Raw genomic sequence first — 21,134 nt, forward strand, 5'->3', positions numbered from 1 at the left:
TTTACTTACAGTCTTACTATATTTTGCCTTGTGACATTGATGTTGGCATATTTATCTTATCTCCTCTGCTTCTGTAAGCAAATACAACCCCAGTGTTTTATGAAATGTTCAAATTTGGCATTAAGTGAGGGCTAAGTGCTATCATAATGGACCCTTTAAAAGTGCTTTTATAATTTTTTTCAGTGCTTACAATATAACAGACTTGTATACTATAGTAACTAGGATTTATGATTATTGTTGTCAGACAATTTAGTCTGGGTGTATTTGTGTCACTAGATTCTGTGACATGTTATTCACCAAGTTTTTAGAAACATTTATGTAGTTTGAGAAGCCAGTTACATTGTAAAATCGGTAAGCATATGTGTTAATATAAATAGTACCGATAGAAGAATACTGTATTTAACAGTGTCTTATTTCTTGTGTTTGACAATGGTGATAAAACATTTGTATGGTGTCTTTTATCATGTAGTTCAGAACACAGTTCTTTTAGCTGTTATTGTATCTGTTCTAACTGTATCTTTGAATCAAATCATCAGTTTTGAGAACCAGAAATTTCAGGCAAAGTAGACTTTTCTTACAATTAGTTAATGAAAATTCAGTTCTTTAGCTTATTTCAGAATTTGGTAACAGCAACCTCTGCACAAAACAGAGTGGCGTTCTTGAGATTTTAGTCTTTTCAGCTCTGGTGGCTATTCAAGTTTGTGTTCTGCACTTTATCATTTCTCTGTCAATTATTTTCCATAATTCTGTTGAGAGAGAATATTTGTGGAAGGTATTTTTGAAGATTATCAGTCCATGCTCCATTTCTCTTAGTGAATCTCTGAAGGTTGTGGGGTAAGGGAAGGAGAAAAGTAACTGTATTAGAAAACCTAGAGGCCATTTTTGTTTTTAAGAACACTTGTCTTCTTTTCAGTTGGAGGTACTACCCTCCCCTTTCTACCCAGTCTGATTGACCTCTTAGGTGTGTTATGAAATGATTCAAATCCACTGTTTTAACTTTCTAGAATCTATCCCTGGATTAAACCAGAGTTGCAGAGGGTTTTATACCTAGACAACCATTCCCATCTAATTCTTTTTACTAAATTTCACTTTAGTTTGATGTTATCGTGTACATTGAGGGAAATTATAATCATTAGCTGTGTGAGACTTCTTGTCGCCTTTTCTATAAGGTTGTTGTGGCCAATGTTATACATTGAGGGATATGAGAAACAACCATGTGAGACTTCATATATCGTTATAGTTGTGGAAAACTATATGAGAAGACATATGAGAGACATGGGAAGGCCCATGAGAGTCACTGCTCTCTGGTCTTAGTACCAATAGTTTGTACTTGTACTGAGCATCTAGGGAGTTTTTAATCTTACCAATGCTGAGACATGTAATCAGCTCCTTTTCCCTGTTTAAATGACCTAGTAGAAAGTACGTAGAATTCAAAGAAAGAGCCTAAAATAAAAATTAAAAAGAAATCATAAGGAACAATTTGTGGCTCATCTCTTGCCAGAATACAGGAGTTAATGATACAAATATTTTTTCCTCCTTTTCATGCTCTTTGCTCTGATTTTATTTTATTTTTTGTTTAGTTCAGTTGTATCTAAAATTCTATGCCTTTTAAAGTCATCTTGCTGTGTGCAATGGTGCACGCCTGTCTCCCCAGCCGCTTGAGAGGCTGAGCAGGGAGGATTGCTTGAACCCAGGAGTACGAGGCCAACCTGGGCAAACTAGTGAGACCCTGTCTCAAAAAAGAAAAAGAAAATGCTAACGTTATTTTATATTATCTTTAGGATAAGGGAGGATATACATAGATAAAGTTATATCTAACGTTTACCAATTTTGCTTCCCTGCTTTCTTCCTAAATCTGACAATGATTTTTATTTTAATTTTGGGTTACATACTCTTTAGAGGATCTTACTGAATTTGAATCTTTGTTCTAGGAAAAAAAAAAGTGCATAACCACACCCATGGCATTTTGCATCTGATTTAGGGTACTTTATGAGACTCTGGGAAACCCTATACTAAAGCCATTGTTTATCTGGAATATATTATTTGGCAAATATTTTTCTATAATGTGGCCAAATCCAGTCATCTGAATTATTGTCTTTGTGTCTTTTTTTTTTTTCGAGACAGAGTTTCGTTCTTGTTGCCCCCCCAGGCTGGAGTGCAATGGTGTGATCTCGGCTCACCACAACCTTTGCCTCCCAGGTTCAAGCGATTCTCCTGCCTCAGCCTCCCAAGTAGCTGGGATTACAGGCATGCACCACCACACACGGCTAATTTTGTATTTTTAGTAGAGACGGGTTTCTCCATGTTGGTCAGGCTGGTCTCAAACTCCCGACCTCAGGTGATCCACCCACCTAAGCCTCCTAAAGTGCTGGGATTACAGGCGTGAGCCACCACTCCCGGCCTTGTCTTTGTATCTTTAAGTTGTATTTGCTAGCAGCTGATTTTCAATAATGCTCATTTTCAATAATAAGTTGTGATGGGTTAGTTTCATGATTAAATCAATGAAAATACTAAAAACCAAAAGTAGTAATAAAAGATAATATCAGTGTGGTTGGAAAAAATTCCTAGCGAAAGGGTTAATAAGAAATGTTCCTAGAGTAGTGTTTCTGTAATACCATTTGTGGCATTTATCAAGTATCAGTATTACTTAAACTATTATAATACAGAATAGGAATTTAAATTAAAGGATGTCATAAAATTATCAAAGATTAGGTTACTGTTTACTAAATTGCATTAATGGTACAGAGTAAATAATAATAGCAAAGGAAAAATATTTGATTCAGACCTCTACCTAACCTGCATGGCATTTGTTCAAAACATATACAAAATACAATTTGTAAGTATTTTCGCTGCAAGTTTCTTTTAGAAGTAATTCTTTTATGTCAGTTATGTTTTAGTGGAAGTTTTATAGTGAAATGAGCAAAAATGTGCAAGAATAGTACTTCTGGTTTGAGTATGAATTTTATGAAAAATAGTAGCCATGCAATTTTATAATTAATTGAGTAGTTTGGTTGAGTGAAGTACGTAACAGTTTATGGTGAATGTGTTTGGTAGCATTTTGTCTTCTGAGAGTGTATGATTCTTAAAGGAAACTTTTGTCTAGATAACCTCGTTTAAAGAAACATTTCTTAGAAAGCTAATGTAGTACTGGATTATAGTATACATAATCCAACTAAAATTTAATCAGTTAAAATGAAGTAAATGGAGGAATTTTTTTCAAGACTGCGGTACAGTCTGAATTAAGAGCTGCTTCTGTACCTTTTCATTTATTGAATGTCACCTTGATACATAGTCTGTCTTCTGAAATCTAAAGTAGTAATTCTTAAATGTCAGCACACAAGGCACCTGAGAGTACTTATTAAAACATATATTGGTTGGGCGTGGTGGCTCACACCTGTAATCCCAGAACTTTGGGAGGCCAAGGCGGGAGGATTGCTTGAGACCAGGAGTTTGAGACCAGCCTGGGCGACATAATGAGACCCCGTCACTACAGACATATTTTTAAAAATTAGCTCGTCATGGTAGTGCATGCCTGTAGTCCTGGCTACTCGGGAGGCTGAGGTGAGAGAATCACTTGCGCCTCAGAGTTTGAGGCTGCAGTGAGCCATGATTGTACCACTGCGTCTCAACCTGGGTCAGAGAGCAAGTCTCTGTCTCTAAAAAACAAACAAACAAAAAAATAATTTTTTTTTCAGGACTGCAACCTCAGAGATTCTGATTCAGTAAGTCAGAGGGTCAGATATGGGGCCCAGGAATTGGCATTTTAAAAAGTACCGCAGAATCTCTAATATAGGTGGACTATATTTTGAGAAACAACCTTCTAAACAAGGTAAAACAGTAGGGTCTGAGGTTTAAAATTTGTTCGTTTTCAATTCCACTAATATTTACTGATCAGTTGGTATGTATCAGGTACTTTTTTGGGAGGCATTATAAAAGCAGTATAAAGGTGTTATAAAAGTAGTGCGAAAGTACATTAGTATTACCAACTGTTACTGTATTGTGTGCATTTAAGACAGTTTTTATAAAGTTGTTAGGTAACTATAGTTTGCTAGCATTTTGTTGTTTGTAAGAAGTGATAGTTGGAAAAAATTTAACAGCAAAAGAAAAGACAAAGTTTTTTAAGAATTGAGAGTAAGACGTTTAAAGTACAGAGTATGTACATTTGATATTTTATATTTCAGCCTATCCTAAGTCATTAGCAATATTTTGGTTGAAATATATATCTTTGATTCTTCTTTACCCAATCAGTATGCAGTATACCCAATCAGTGTACTCAGTTTGTAGTATATGACATATGGGATTGTGTGTAATATTACTGGCTGATTGAAATATAAATATATTAATATATAATTATTACCTCACTACAGTCCCATATGTATTTCCCACTCCTGCAGCCTATGTTTAATATGACCAGTGCTGTCATTTGTTAGCATTAACATTTAAAAATTTTATATTACGTTTAAAACATTTAATTTTTCAAATCTCATGAGTATTATGTGTCCACAGCTGTCTGAGGGAAAAGCAGTTTCCCCATAACCTTATCATCCTTACTAGCCACTTTCTCTCTTCATCCTGATAAATTGGTTGATGTGCTTTGGTAGTCTGCCTTTGCTTAATACCTCTCAGAAAAATATGACATATTGCTCTCACAGAAGCAGGGTGACGAAAATGACCTCAATCCCAGACAGACTCAGCTCACCTCCCTTATCTTACTTGATGCCTCAGGGTTTGATAGTGGCAGGGAGTTGGTATTGGTGTCAGTGACAGGAATGACAGCACATTTTACCACTTGCTGGTGCAAGTACAAAGCTGTCATATTTGAAAGCCATGGATACAGCTTATGGAGGCCTGTAGAAAATGTGTCAATAGAATGGGAGAAACACTTAGGATTATTTTCACATGTTGTTTTAATATGAGCAAGGGAAGAAAGATTATTGTGATTACGTTTGCTTGACTCTTTCTGTCCTGAAAAAATGAGTATTTCTTAAAAGGTGATGGCTTTTGTATTAGTGATAAGCCCACTTTTCCATTTGTTTCCACATTTCAATGCCATTTTGTTCTAAAATCTATAAATTGTAATATTTAATATTTATTCTACTTGTTATGATGCAGTGTTTGTTGTTATATTTCTAGTATGTGCAGCCTGTCAATAGGGGTATCTTTTGCTTTTTTGAATGCTTTTTAGAAAAAAGTCAATCTTCAAATTAGTTTTCTTTTGTGAACTCTAACCTACAATTCTGTATTCTATTCGTATTTCTCTAAGAGCTTAGCATCTTTGAGTATTTTAGGTCTTTTTCCAGCCTCATCTGGGTTCTTTTATCTCCTTACTTTCTCTTTTATGATATGATCTGAACTTTTAAAATTTCTGACATTTATTATTGGTCAACTCATTTTTAACTTTCTTAGAGTTCACTGCAGTCCCTGAGTCTCGGGGGCTTACATTCAAGAGTATATACAGGTGCTCATCTGAGATATAAAGAAAATATTTGCTAAAAGTTTACTTTAGTGTTCTTATTTCTCATCTTATTTGGTGAAAAGGATAAAAGAAATACATTATTTTATGGTTTTCCCATTGCTTCTTGCCTTCATTCTGAAATATAACCTTCTCAGTGGCCAAGTTACCTTTGGCAACTGAATATTTTAATTTTTAATTGAAACTGAAAATGTAAATTTTCTAACATGATTTTCAAATACAGTTTGAAGCCGCTTAAATGGAACAGAAAAAGCTTTATTTGCCCTTTCATTACTATTATCCTTTAGAAATCTTGCTATTTAAAAAAAATTTAATTAAAAACTATTTGTATGTAGCCATTAACAAAGAATGAGGACAATACGTATATAAGGAGTTGGATGGATGCCTGTGATTCAGGGAAAATAGCAAAGGATGACATTTGTGTGTTTTGCTTCATATACATTGGTATTTTCTCACCGTGTATTTTATAGTTAAAATAGTTAATAGAAAATATGTGTTTAATGAAAAAATGGAATAAACCAATTGTAAAATATATAAGGTAGATAATTTAAAACATCAATTAGAAATTTTCATTCTGAATAGCTTCTAATAACTAGAACATTATTTAATGTTATTTTACTTCATTGAGTGTACTGCCCTGCCAAATATTTTTTGTTTTTGCCTGTGTTATCAGTGTAATTTACACAAAGCATAATTAAATAGTTATTTGATTATTGCGGGTAATCTGTTTCTTATGGTCTTCCTTATGGTCATCATTTTTAATTTTTCAGTCTCTTATGCCAGCTTTCTTGCCTAGCTAGTTAGAAAATATTGATTTTTCTAAGTGATGGCCTTCACATTGCCTGTCACATCTGAACACTCCCTTGTCAAGCTAGTGCCATCACTTTTTGCCTGGCTTTTCACTAGCTATGAAGGTGATGGCAGCAGCTTCCTATTTTCTGTGTCTTACCTCATCAATTCTGTGTATTGCTGTTTTGTTTTTTTGCAGCTCGTTTTTTCACCTTGTATTCCCCTGCTCAGATATCTCTTCTAGCATAAGATAGAAGGCTTTCTTCTTAAATTCAACATGATCCCTTTCTTAAGTCTATTAAGAACTGTATTCTTCTTTTATAGTATTTACCACATCTGCCTCTGTTTTTAGGTATTGCCATACTTTTTAATACCTTGATGCTAGATTATAAGCTCTTGAGGGTAATGACTCTATCATATAATTCAAACTATCTGCCAAAATGCCTCTTTTCTGTAAGATTTTAAATGCTAATTGAATCACAAAGCTAGTACTTAATTGTATAATCATGAAATGCAATAAAATTAAAAGTTTTATTGACTTTGGGAAGTAGCCTTGAAATACTATGTGGAATAAGCCCTACTAAGGTCCTGTTTTCTAATAATTTTATATATTTTTAACCCTTAAGTCTAATTTCAGTTCAATGAGAAATCTAGTTTTTAATGCCCAAAGAACTGAGATTTTGCTACACATTCGTCCTTGCTTATCTTCAGGGATACATCCCAGGACCACCAGAGAATGCCTGAAACCATGGATAGTATTGAACCCTGTATATAGTATATCATGTACTATGTTTTTTTCCTATACATACATACCTATGATAAAGTTTAAATCATATGTTAGGCACAGTAGGATATTAACAACAAGTAATAATAAAGTAGTACAATTATACATAAATTTATAAATAAGTTTAAATATAACAATTTAAAACTTATAAATTGTTTATTTCTGGAATTTTCCAGTTAATATTTTTGGACCACAGAGTTGACCATGCTAACTGACCATGGGTAACTGAAGCTGCAGCAGTAAAACCACAGATAAGGGGAGACTACTGTTGTTTTAGTTAAAGGATGAAAGAATAGAACATACACCTAAAAATTGACTTGGGTCAGATATGAATGGCATTTTAAAGATGTATAATTGTAAATAATTCTACCTTCACAATAAGTTTGAACATTTGTTCAGTAGTAGTTGGTAGAGTAATAACTCCCTTAAATTAACACACAAAACAAAGCAAATAAAATTTACCACATCTTGTTGAACTCATCTTTGGTTGGTATTTAAAATACTATGTGGAATAAGCCCTACTAAGGGCTACTAAGGGCTTTTTATCCTTTGGAAGAACTGACCCAGTTAACTATGTAGAAATTGATATCTATGCCTATGATTTATAATATATGGATGAAAAATGTAGTTTTAAGAAGGATCCCATATTGAGTTTATTGTTGCCTCTATTGCTTTTGCATTTTAAATTTTTCATTCTAACAGGAAGAATTAGCCTTAATGTTTTCTTGAGCAAAATTATTTGAAATAAAGTGAAAAATTCACACATTGTAATGAAGACCAACGTAAAGAAAGTAGAAATATTTTATCTTTTCATAGAACAGATGTTTAATACAAAAAGTTGTCTAAGCTTCTCATTCTCACATTTAAGCTGAGGTCAGTAGTTGGAAACATAGTTGTGACTTGTTTTTGAAGCTAAATTTTTAACACATAAATATTATTTTGATTTACATGTTATATACTACTTAGCACATTAAAAAGCTATTAGAAGTTTTCTGATAGGTATGATTTTCTTTGTCGTAAATCAGTTGATGCACTTTTATATACCTGAAAGATCATTATAGATGGTCAGAAATGCTTGTTAAATGTCTGCTTCAGTGTCAAGTATAGAAATGATAGCAGTTTAAAGGGCAATGTTGTAATATTTACCATTTATTTCTTATTTAATTTCTTATTACAGAGGACAAGAAGGCATGAAAGCAGTTTAGACAAATATAATAGAAATCTCTGTTTTTATACTGAGTTCTTTGGCATAGTTATAAACCTGAAGAATAAAAATATTTAAAACACAAGGGAGTTTTTCTTAATATGAAGGGTCTAAAAATAGTCTAATTTTTATTAAGATTATAAAACTAGATATTAAAATTTTAATTTATGCTTGGGAGTCCAATTACAAAATTCATTTTTAAAATTTTTAAATGAAGATATTAATGAGTTTGTTTTATTTCATGGGGTAAAAAATAAAATAAAAGAAGATTAGGAGCTAGTCAGTGCCAAATGTATTTACCAAATGAAAAGTTTCTTAATCCTTTTGTGCCTGAAGTATTAATTTCTTTTTGGCGTTTCAAAAAATATCTCAGTTGCTTATGCTACATTTTGTTAAATTGAAGCATTTTTTTTTTAATTCCAAAAAAACGGTAGAAAATAAGGCAGAAGGAAACTGGGCTTTTGCCAAGATTTGACATTATGTTAACATTATTATCAGAAGTAAATTACTATTTAATTTGCCATGTAACCTTAGTGAGTTCAAGCTATTGCATGGTATTCATTTTTCCAAGGATTAGGATATTCAGTAAACTAGACTGGATAAATCTCATTTATTTGTATAAAAGTGATATATTATTGAATTTTTAGACATTTAATATTTTCTTTAAAAATGAATTGCTACTTGGTTTAGTGGGTACAGTTTCAGAAAACAGAATAAAAGTTCAGCTAACCAATTACAATGCAGTAAGTATTTTCCTATTTTAAATAACTTATGGCAAATTTTCTGATAGTGATATTGGCACTTATTGATAGATTATTACATTATAACAACTGGAAAATGTTTGTTTGATCTGAGATTCCCAATCCTTGTAATCCATAGTTAAGTTTAGTAATTTCATGATTTTCCCACATGAATTGAGGTTTGGAGAGAAAAATACCTAAAGTTAAATTAAGTGATGGTACAGCAGAAAAGTGACAAGACTTATTGTTACCTTAGTGATTTTCAGTGTGGAAATAAAACAACTACATTTTGAAATACTTGGGAGCTATGATTTGGTAGGAACATTGTATAAACGGTATTACTCTAAAGTTGTATGTATCTAAAATTAGAGGCTTTGTTAGACTTTTCTATAATGATTCAAAGTCTTTTTTTTTCCATTCCTGGTATTCAGATTTGGGTAGTTAACTTTCTATTATACGAAAGGGCTGAGTTGAATAAAGTTAGGAAGTCAGTTTATTTTAATGTACTTTTTTTTTTTTTAAAAAAAATCAGTATGCTATATTAATCCAGAGCGTTTGGCTTAGATTTAAGCAAAGTGAGGAGGGAAGAAAGAGGCTGGTGCTTTAGTATTCTTCCTTCCCTTTCCTTTCATTTCATTTGTATGTTATAGGCATCCTGTCCTTGAACTTAGAAAATCAATCTTTTTTTCATAGTAAACATGAATTTTAAAGTTTCTCTGTCTTGGTGTGGATATAGAGGTTTTTTTGGTTCATTAATTTTAAAATTTTGATAAATTCTATGATTTTTTACATTTAAAACAATGAAACTTCATACGTACTTAATTATTTTTGATGCATCAAATATAGCAAATACACTATACCAGGAAACATAGCATAGTGGTATGGAAAATACTGGATTGTTTTGAGCCCATAATTTTGGTTTTTAGATTAAAATGCTACTCTAGTTGTAATCTAAATATATCTATAGTTTGTGGCTTAGAAACAATGCATTTTAACTTAAAAAAAAAGCAAGGATACCTATGTCAGTTACATTTTAAAGTTATACACTGTTTTAAGGCTATGTATTTATTCTTTAGAAAATATGACTTACATGAATATTTTCTGTTGGACATGATATTGACAAAATATACACGATAGTACTTTAACAAACTGCCATGCAACAAATACATTAAGTAATGAAGAAATTGAATATATATGACCTATCTAATTGACATTCACATTGAAAATTTACAACATAACCAGTACTTAAAATATTTTTTCTTATATTTGGCAGTAATATCAGTTTTTACAATTTAAAACTCATTTGAATGTGGATTTGGTGAAACTTAGACTTTTCTCTAGTCTGTGACAACCTGAGGTACTAAACATTTTTCTCTTATTTCACTATCTTCAAAGGTAATTTTTTTGTTTCTTTTAGGATCTATCCAAGAGTTGTGTATTACAGCATTATTAGGCAGGGGATCAGCTTCCACTATGGAAACAACTCGCTTTTTCATTTTACTTTTCAAGACCTTTTGAAATTTTTGTCTAGTGAATGCATATAATAGAGGGTGAAATATAGTTGTTCCATAAGCCATGACTAAAAAACACAATCTTAATTTTACTAAAAGGTCACTTGGGCCTAAACATAAAATAGTGGTATTTAAAACAGAAATTGGTGTCCAGCAGAGAAGAAATGTAGAAATAATCAATAAAGACATCCTGAAGACTCTCTTTTGTCTTTCTCGTCGTTCACGGTGTCGTTTCACAGCTCGCCGGAGGGCAATTATTACAGAAACTGAAGTTCTTACACCAAAGACTACATTTCTCCCACCACTGCTTTGTGACATGTCTGTAGCTTCATGTTGTGTGGTTAGAGAAATTGTCTTTTTCTTTCTTGCTTTCTTCTTCTGCCCTGTTGAAAATCTTGTGCCTATTCGAATATTAAGAGCCTGAAGTATTTTGGTGTATGTGATTAACATTACTACAACAGTGAAAAAGAATATTGGGATCTGTACTAACAAGTGATAATACATTCCCAGTTCCGTGTAGTATTCATTTGTACTGACACATAAAAGTGTCTTGTTTTCCCATGTATTTCCACTTTGAAGACTGAAAAAATTTACCTCAATAAAAGGAATCAGGAAAGAGAAAAAAGAAAAAATCCAAATGGATATCATTAGCATTACAGCTCTGCCCATTGTCAGAATTCGGTTTGCAGGTTTTACAGAAATGTCATATCTGTCCAAAGTGATAGCAAAAACGTTGATTGCTGTTGAGACACTTGCAAAAGATACACAAGCCTCATGGAAACAGCAGATGAGAGCAGTGTTACTCTCCAGTGAAAGCAGAAGGATAACTATAGTTAGAGGAATACATCCCACACAAATTATTACATCAAGTACATGAAGGTTCATCGTAATAATGTTACTGACAGAGTTGATTAAGTTGGATTTCATGCAGTAAAGTACCAATACGGTGAGGTTGCTGCCAAGTCCCAACACAATTTCTAACATAAGAAATCCGGTGAGAGACACTTGAAAGCTTAACGGATATGATAGTGGTTGGTACATATTGGTGTTGATGTCATCAATGTCATCTCGCACTGTAATGTTAGATTCAGACTGCATGTTGATTTCCAGAATGGGAGAAAAACACATTCTTTTGGAGCAGTTGGTTTTTTCCCCTAGAAAGTGAAATAGAATAAACTATTTGATATTTGGCAATTTAAATGATGTATAACGTGTTCTTTTTAAGAAAAAAATCTTTTAATTGTGTACTTAGTTTAATTTTTAAGTTTGTAAACTATTAATAGAAATGTAGAATTAAGAAACATCAAGGTTGCATTGTTTTGATAGAAAATTGTGTTTTCCTTTTGAAGAAATAACTGTGGAAATTGTTCCTCTGTAGTGCAAAGTTACTTAATATACTAAAGGGTTTTTCTCATTTGAGTATTTCCAGCTTATTATTTGAGATAAAGTGTATTTTTGTATGATAAAACTACCTAGCATACAAAATTAATTTCAGCCCAATGTCTTAAAATTTCATTTAAATATTGTGAGTAGGTGGCAAATAAATGCTATTTTGATATGCTCTAGCATAATGAATGTAGGTGTAATTATTCCTGTGAGATTTCAAATGAACAGGACAAGTGTTCATTTAAAATGACAAATGATACAAAGCACTAGTTTGTTTTAAGATGCTTTATCCATGTTGATTGAATTCATATTCAGAAGTCAACAATGTGCTTGGGGATATTTGGAATTATTTCCCACAGAAATAGGCCAATGATAAATATTTTATATATCACAGTTACAATGCTCACTGAACTTTGCAAGTGGCAAACTTAAAAATTGGAAGCAATGGGACATTATGCTAAAGTAAAAAGCTACAAAGCTTGGTAAAAGAGCATTAATCACTCCTATGAATGATTTATTTTGTGACCACACCCTCTTGTATCTTGTGGAAACAAAATTGAAATTTAATATCACATTAAGAAGTAGCCATTTTTGAAGTAGTTTAAAGGAATATATCAGTTGACATTGTTTAAACTGAGTGTTTAAAGTAAAAGATGAAATTTTAGGGAAAAGGAGTATGTGAAACCCGTTTTTTGAGGAAGCTTTTAAAGTTACACATTACCTGTGAAACCTTTTGTGTATATCACCCATTGTCTAATTTTGAAGAAAAATTAAAAAAAAAAAACAAACTCTTTTGCTAATTCATGCAAATCTATATTTTAATATATAGGGGTTTAGAATAATTTGTAAAAAATAATGTCTAATGTTCTGGGCTAAAATGTCAATCAGTATATTCAGTTTAAAATATGAGCTCATACAACCAACTATATTTCACATTTCAAATACAGCATTTCAACTGCAAAATCATATTCAAACAAATTATAAAAGCTAATAATTTTCAAATTTCATGTTAACTTTCACTTGATGTTATATTTGACAAGTTTTAGAATACAGTTTTATTTATGCGTGTTTTTGGGGAATAATACTGCAGAAACACAAATGGTAATATTATTTCTTCTGAGTTAGTATAATGTATTACTAGAGGCATATTTATTCCAGTAAGTTAAGGTCTTAGCTAACATTGAAATCCTATAAAAATGGAAAATTTTAAGTGTGCCAAATTTTCTGAACTGACAGGTTAAACATCAGGTCTTTGTCACATCAGTTAGATTTATAATTAAATAAAGCAGAAATGTCAAGTTAAATGATGATTAAGAAAAATACATTTTCTCTAGAGCAAGATTCTGTTCTTTTGTAAATGTTAAGCAGTGTGGTGGGGTGCATGCATCTTCTGACCTACCTGTTTGCTGTTGCCTTATGGGCCTTTTGGTTCACTATGGCAGTTTTTGACAAATTGATACATGATATCATTGACAGATTTTGACATGAATTGTTACCTGACAACAGTGAAGTAGCTGTGTTTTATTTCATGTCTTGTAGGAATTCTTTCGTTTTCTCTCCAATACTTCAACTGCATGCATTATGAGATTTAATTGGCTGATGGATTTCTAAAGAACAGTACATAATATTTGTATTTGTTTTGCTTTAAAAAGTCACAGCCAAGAGAAATTTCCTCAGATGATAGGAATTATATTTCCCTTTGATGGAGTACATGATAGTGTTTCTTTATTTTCCAGAATATGTGAAAACAAAAGAGGAAACATAAGATTTGTAGCTTCTAAAATATATTTAGACATCCTTTTGTTACCATTGTAAATCTGTTTTTATAGGAGTGCTCACTATTTTGAAATGATTTCTTGATCACATAACTTGCTTTATATTATAAATCCAGGCTGTGTCCTTTTGATAAAAACCATCTGCTATTTAATTTGGTTTGTTTTCATTAGAAGAGAATACATAATTGGTCATAAAAGTCAGATAGAAAAATCCATTAGTCATATCAATTGATATGAATATCTGAATATTTAGTGCAGAAAACACTTGCTAAATCTTCCTTTTGTGTGCTGGTAAAGTATTTTATTTTCTTTTTGGAAATTCATGTTTCATTATGTCTTCCAGAATCAGTAGCTTCCACAATTCTGGTATATTAAAGTATAAGCTTCCCCTTTTAAAATGCTCACCAATTCTTTTCAGGCTTTTACAGTTATATTGTTTTTCTTTTTGTGGTTATTTTATGTAGCATCTTCTTAGGATACAGTTGATTTTTTATATTGCATCAGTAATGTAGACCTATTCTCTGGTTTTAACTCCTTAATGTCTTAAAGTCGTGTTACAAGAACATCCTGCAGTTCGTAGTTCAGACAGCTAGGGAGATGCTCAGTCACTTGCATTCTTCATATTGTCAGTTGTAAATACTGAATTAGCTGCTATCGGCCCTTGTGAAAAGAAGAAAATTGGTTAAGAAATAAGGTTTTTAATAATTTACAATTAATTGAAAGTTAGTTTTGTTTAAAAATTATCCAGTATTTGTTATCAAAATAACCAAACTGTATTAGTAGAGCCACAGTATATGCTTAAAATTGTTTCTTTAAATAAAATATTCTTTTTTCCTAATAAAGATTGTATATATTATGTTATTTAACGATAGAGTTCACATTTCAAGTACAATTGTGAGAGAAAACCTGTATTTTTAAAAATTAATTTCTGCTCTCATTTTAGAAGCTAACCTGTATTTTTAGAGATGATGAACAATTAGTATAGATTAAACATACTGTTATTTCTTCTTTGTAATAAATTTAACAACATTTTTTGCTGTAAAAATATTGTAAGTTGCTTAATTATTAGCATATGATTTGAATTTTAACTCATTAAAACAGATTTCAGAAGATACTATAAATTTCCATTGATGAATTGTTCATGTGGTTGAAATATAAAAGGTAATAAAAATTGTAACTGCAAATTGATTTTCAATGAACATGCCCAATAATAAACTTAACATAAAATTAAGTAGTAAGTAACAGCAAAATAGTAAATCTAGTTCTTTTAAGAAACATAAGCATTTTTGGAACACTGGAGAAAAACTGTACTGATTATGTTAAGAATATTTAGTATATCTGAAGTGACTTAAAAGCTGTCTTCATAGTGAATTTACAAAGAATATTTGTATTTAACAATGCATCCTAAAAAATTACATTTAAAATGTAGCATGTCTTAAAAGAAATAGATCTTAAAATACATGTCTAGCAATAAATAGAATTAAACAAACTCTTAAAATTTAGGCTAAAATTTTTCAAAGTAATTTTTACCCCACTATGCCGGTTCAAAAGCAACTGTATACTATAATAAGGAACACATCTTACCTCCGCTAAAGATTTGATACATTCTTGATGTAGTTGAAGCATTTCCAGTTTGGATTGATTCATTTTGTTCACTTGTTAGTAGAGGACTGGGGGAAGAGGGTCATAAACATCTCTTCGAAAATGACCTTAATGAAAATATGTGTCTGTAGTGTGCCATTGTTTCAGCAGTACTGCTAATGTATGGAACATGTAGTGCTGCTTAGAGGCTGCTGCAGTCTCTCACTCTTCCTACTGTGGAATCAATAAGCATCTGAAAATACATAATGAAAGTAATTTAACATACTGAAGGCTTCTTGTCTCCAGAGACAACATTTAGATTCAGTCTTTCTAAAAAGGAACGGCACTGCTTTTCAGAAGAAAGCCTGTTCTGGGCAGCTTTTGCAGAATGACAGCCTACCTTGTCGCTTCTCTCCACTGCAGAGAGATGCAGTGCATTCACTAATTTTGATTGGTCAGTTGTATTGGGCTTAAACTGTGCTTCATATGTATAGCAGGGATTTCCCCCGCTCCCCACTGTTTTATATAAGGACACTTTTTTAAAAAGGCTAAATTTGTGAGTGGTTGTATGTTGATCTTAAATAGAATATGTGTAAATTAGTATTTTAAAAATGTGTATTCTATTCTGGTTTGTTGGTCACTTATGCCAAACATTAAAAAAAATGCAGGGAGGTGGGAGAACAGGAAAGATTTACATAGTAAAAAGTATAAATTCTTTTTAAAGCCTTGATAATTGCATTTGAGAATATTTTAGTCGTATATATGTTTTTTGGTTGAGATTCTTTGTTCTACAAATAGAAACCCACTGCGTCTTTACTGTGAACCACATTGAATTTCAACTAGTTTGTTTGTATTCAAGTCATTTTCTCTGGGTATTCCAAATTGTTGTGAGCATCTCAAGGTGTTAAACATTGTCATGACTTCACTTCAGTATTCATTCATTTGGGTATTCATTTCATTCATTCATTCATTCATTCATTCAAAATAATAATCAGATTGACCTAAGGTGATAATACCCTAAAATATTTTTTAAACATTTCATTGTAGTAGCTTAGTCTCAGGGTATAAAACTTTAATCAGTAATTATTGTATTACTTTTGGAGGTTACTGCTTGGTCTTCACCTTTGATAACCCTTTTATTTGGTAGGTGTATACTGATCATTTGCTATAATGTTTTATTTCGGTTGGCTTATTCTATTTTTGACCTGGGCACATTTCTTAGTAGATTGCTATTTCTTAAATATTATATGTAACTACATGCTAATGTTGTTAGTAAAATATTATTTTGAAGGATAAAGTAATTTAGTTACATGTCTTTGTAAGTTATAAAGGCAAATCATTATAAGGTAGATACATTTTCAAAATGAAAATAATGGTACAAGTACTGAATATTTAAAATTAAATATTTAAATATTAAAATTTAGATTAAATTTAATATTAAAAATAAAATTAAAATATTTAAAATTAAATTTCTATTAATTTTAGTTACCTATAAATAAGTTTCTGTTTTTAATAGTGAGGATAAATTTCTTTTAGATTTGAGTAGATAAAACAGCTGGACTCTGTTGACAAAATAGAAGACATTACATGTGGCTAAACTGTTAGAATGTTAATTATCACCTATTTCCATTATTTTAGGAATATTTAGTGACCTTCATTTTTCAAAACGTATACTGTTTTTTATTTGCAATTGGAACTATTTTCTTATTATTTTGAAAAGCAATATGCATTTTTATAATCTTCCGCTGGTAGTGTTGAAGCTTTATAGGGGAATAGCTGACCAATATGAGTTGTGAGTTGCATTTCTATAGAAGTTGAGAGTAATGTGGGGAAAATTTTGTTGTGAATTTCTAAAATCTTCTGCACAGCTTTGGGTGGCAAGGCTTTGGTAATACTAAAAATGAAAATGTTGTGCTGCTATTCGTGCATTTTGAAAGTTGGGGAAAAGTATCTTGCTAGAATGCCAGCCATTAATAAAGATAACTTACACACACACAAACACACACACACACACACACACACCACACCACACACGTTCATTTAAGCTTAAAACTAAGACTAGAGAAAACATGGCATCAGTGGCAATATATGATGGGGATGAGATTATTAACACAGCAGAGTGCTTTTCTGCCAGAGTTCAAGTAGTTGCTTATGTTTATCATCAGAATAATCCGCATGAAGTAGAAGAAACCAAGGTATAGAGAAATTTACTGACTTGAAAGGGTCTAGGTAAGTTAGCAGCAGAGTCAATGTTAAAACTGCAAACCATACTGTACTAGGCGGTTGGCCTTCTCTCTTTGGAAAATTATGAAGGTCTTGGGACTTAGAATTGGATAATCAAATTTAGTTGCTATTTATTACCTGCATAACTTTTGGCAAGTCAAACTTCCTTTGGGTCAACTTTGATTCCTTTTGTTGAAGTGTATTTTTGTGCTTTGTTTAACTATTTGTGAGACAGTGTTTTCAAGTTATATTCAGATTATTTCTAAAAAACAAAATCTGGGGTTTCTGAGCCATAATGGTAGCTCAAGCATGGACAGTGCTCTTTATTTAGTGTATGAGTAACTTGTCTCCAAGGATAAATAAGATAATACAAACTTTTAAAAAATTGTGTACAATGCTTAGTATAATTTTATTTCCTTTATAAAAACCACAAATTGGTGATCATAAGGTATGCTGAAATCTTAACAAGATAATTCCAGCTTCCCCTGTTTTTAACAAATATGCAAATATCTCAACCACTGACTGAGAATCAGATTATATTATTTTCATGAAAAGAATTAATAACAGGCGTACGTGGCTCGTGCCTATAATCCTAGCATTTTGGGAGACTGAGGCAGGTGGATCACTTGCGATCAGGAGTTCAAGACCAATCTGGCCAACATGGTGAAACCCTGTCTCTTCAAAAAATACAAAAATTAGGCGTGATGGCACAAGCTTCTAGTCCAGCTCCTCGGGAGGTTGAGGCATGAGAATCGCTTGAACCTGTGTGGCAGAGATTGCAGTGGGCTAAGATTGCACCGCTACCCTCCAGCCTGGGTAACACGGTGAGAGTAGATCTCAAAAAAAAAAAAAAAAAAATTATATCAGATTATCAATTTATGAAGATCCTTGTTTCCATAGTAACACTCAAAATTGTGCATTTAATATATTTTGTGCAATGAATATAACCTCTGTATACTAACCTAGGAGAACGGTTTGACTTCCTAATGATAGCTAAGCACTAGATACGATTCTAACCCCAAAATACAGCTTAATTAAAATCCTTTTTTAAAAGTCGTGCTTTTCTTTTTCGTTATAAATATTTTAATTGCATATCTATTTTAATTCCTAAAAAATTCATCCTATGGGGAGTCTCTGATATTTAATTTTGTGTATTTGTCTTCTTAAATTTGGACAACTGTGACTATGACAGAGGAATTGTATATTTATGTTGTACCATTGATATCAAATCATTCTTACCCAGCTTGTGACTAGTTCTGATGGCACAGTTTTGAAGATTCTCTGAGTTTGTAAATAACAACTCAGCTTTGTGAAATATTGGAATTCACCATAACTGAAAGTACTTTGAAACAATCTTAAGGGATCTATGTACAAACAATTTTAAATTGCTGAAAATCAGTTTTAAGCTGTATTGCGACAAGGGTCCTTTTTCAATGGATACTTAGCGTAGTAAACCTTGAACTCTCTCTGATACCGGAGCCCATAGAAAAAAGGGTTATTTTGCTTTAACGCCAATTCAGAAATTTCATTTGGCTTCTCAACTTTACATTTCTTTCACAACAAATATTTTATCAGAAAAATAGGAATGGACCATCTGCTGAACTTCCATCAGGTGGGGAGTAGCTGAAGTCGTAGAGAATCAACAACATTGGTGATTCATTTTCTATATGAGAATAATTGAAAACTGATTATATTTGATAAAGCACATGCATCAGAATTGCATACACTTAACAGATAGAAAATCCACAAGCCATTCTTTCCCATCCTTCCCTATTTCACCTAAATTGGGCATTTACATTTTTTTTCATTTTTATTTTTCACACTGTGTTTGTAAGTCATTTGCCAGTGTCACTTACATTATAAAAATAAATACATGGCATTTCTTGCCATTTTTCCATCCATACCTACACTTTGGATCCTGTGACTTTACTACAGTTTATCCTCCCTCTGTTGTACAACTGTTGGCATGTCTACTTTGGGGCTTTGTCCAAATTATTACCTTCATATCCAGTTTTCTGGTTTACCTTTTTGACTGCTTACTATCCTTCTTTGCCTTCCTAAATATTATGGATTTTATTGATGTTTTTCTCTTATATTTTTATCGAAGAACTACACAAATAGCCATGTTTGTGCCCCATCACTCCATTGTTTTCTCTTTTCTGTTGCTTCCCTTTTTTCTTTGCATAATTCTCTTCCTCTGAGTTATGCAGAATCAAATTAATTTTGTGTTGTGTCCTGAGGCCAAGTCCATTGATCAACTGGATTACATATTTAATAAAGCTATGTCAAGTCCCCTCTTTTGTGCTGTTATGACTCTTATGCTCTGCTAGGGAACACAGCTGACTGTCTACAATCTAGTGCTTGATACTAGTTATTGATACTAGTTAGATACATAACATTTTTGTAAAAAGACTGCCATTCTTTATATATAGAGCCTGAGAATGGCAGAGTTTTACTGTAGGCTATAGTTCTACTATAGACTCAATAACATCCACTATACTACTTGAGTCATCCATTTGGGAAAATGAATGCATTTTAAGAGTTTAATTAATAATTCCTAAAGACTGTAATCACTGGTATCTTTCTGCCAGGTATATTCAGCAGTGTATCTTCAGTTACTGCTACCTTCTGATCTCTGTTTAGGGGTGCAATATCTATAAAAAGTCCTGCTGTTATTTTGATTGGTATTGCAGAGAATCTGTGGATCAGTTTGGAAAGAATTGACGTCTTAACAGTATTGAGTCTTCTAACTTATGAACACAGTATCTCTGCTATTTTTAGGGCTTTTAAAATTTATTTTGTCAATATTTTGTAGTTCTTGGCCTATAGATCCTGCACATATTTTGTTAGATTTGTATTTAATTATTTCTTTAGTGCTATTTAAGTACCACCTAATTTTAAACAAATGCAATTGTTTATTGCTAGTATATGTAATTAGGATCATATCGAACTCATATCCTGCAACTTTACTAAATTCATATATTAGTCTTGCGAGTTTTTTTGTGTGAATTCCATGGTATTTTCTATACAGACAATTAATGTTGTCTACAAATAGAGTTTACTTTTTCCTGAAACATGTGTGACTTATTTGTATTCTTGCCTTCTTGTACTGCCTAGGACCTCTGGTATTAGGTTGAATGGGAGTGTGTTGGGAGGAACAATCCCCATAACCCCTGAATATCCCTGAACCTTCTTGCTGGATATGCTGAGAATGCAAAGCCCTAACAGAACTACCCTTTACCCTATCCATTTCTCAGGAAGGGGTTGTAGCTAGCAACCTTGAGGAATGAAGTAATGACTCCCTGGAGAAATAGAATACAAGTGGCTTGCTTTTCTTTGTGATAAAAATGGCAACTTTCCCAAGCTCAGTGCTCTTCAGCTGTGAAAAAACCCACAGTACACAGAGGATCCACAGTCCCTTCGCCAGGGACTTGGAGGGCAAGGTGAATTGTCACTGATATCATGCTCATACTGCTTGCTGCATCATGGGTAATACAGTTCTTTGATTTGGACCCAGGCATCTTACATCTTATGTTAGCATCCATGAAACAGTAACAGGCTAGATTCACAGCTTATACATAGGATAGAATCCTAGACCCTAAACAATTTTTGACATTTTTGGCTACAAGCATATGATGTTGACAGAGATAGTGTTTCCTGTAAGAGAA

The 21,134-nt window shown here is 32.3% G+C and overlaps 2 protein-coding genes across 4 annotated transcripts in view; one reads left to right on the forward strand and one right to left on the reverse strand.

Moving 5' to 3' along the window:
* COG5 (component of oligomeric golgi complex 5) overlaps positions 1-21,134 on the forward strand; it is a 366,355-nt gene that overhangs the window by 79,963 nt on the left and 265,258 nt on the right. The window lies entirely within an intron of this gene.
* Positions 10,044-15,676, reverse strand: GPR22 (G protein-coupled receptor 22). 2 transcript variants are annotated; one of them, XM_010382420.2, is made up of 3 exons: positions 15,247-15,676; positions 13,384-14,322; positions 10,044-11,655 (listed from the first exon to the last, which is right to left on the reverse strand). In XM_010382420.2, exon 3 carries the CDS (start codon positions 11,627-11,629, stop codon positions 10,328-10,330), a length of 1,302 nt encoding a protein of 433 aa, XP_010380722.1. In that variant the 5' UTR covers positions 11,630-11,655; positions 13,384-14,322; positions 15,247-15,676; the 3' UTR covers positions 10,044-10,327. The 2 variants fall into 2 exon arrangements, with proteins under 2 accessions (XP_010380722.1, XP_010380723.1); XM_010382421.2 differs by lacking the exon at positions 15,247-15,676 and having other exon boundaries at positions 13,287-13,552.

The sequence above is a fragment of the Rhinopithecus roxellana genome, chromosome 6 (assembly GCF_007565055.1).
Source record: "Rhinopithecus roxellana isolate Shanxi Qingling chromosome 6, ASM756505v1, whole genome shotgun sequence".
In the NCBI taxonomy this organism is placed as follows: Eukaryota; Metazoa; Chordata; class Mammalia; order Primates; family Cercopithecidae; genus Rhinopithecus; species Rhinopithecus roxellana.

What these genes read in the sequence shown, in the direction of transcription:
- GPR22 (XM_010382420.2), bottom strand. Translation starts at nt 11,629, where the DNA reads ATGTGTTTTTCTCCCATTCTGGAAATCAACATGCAGTCTGAATCTAAC.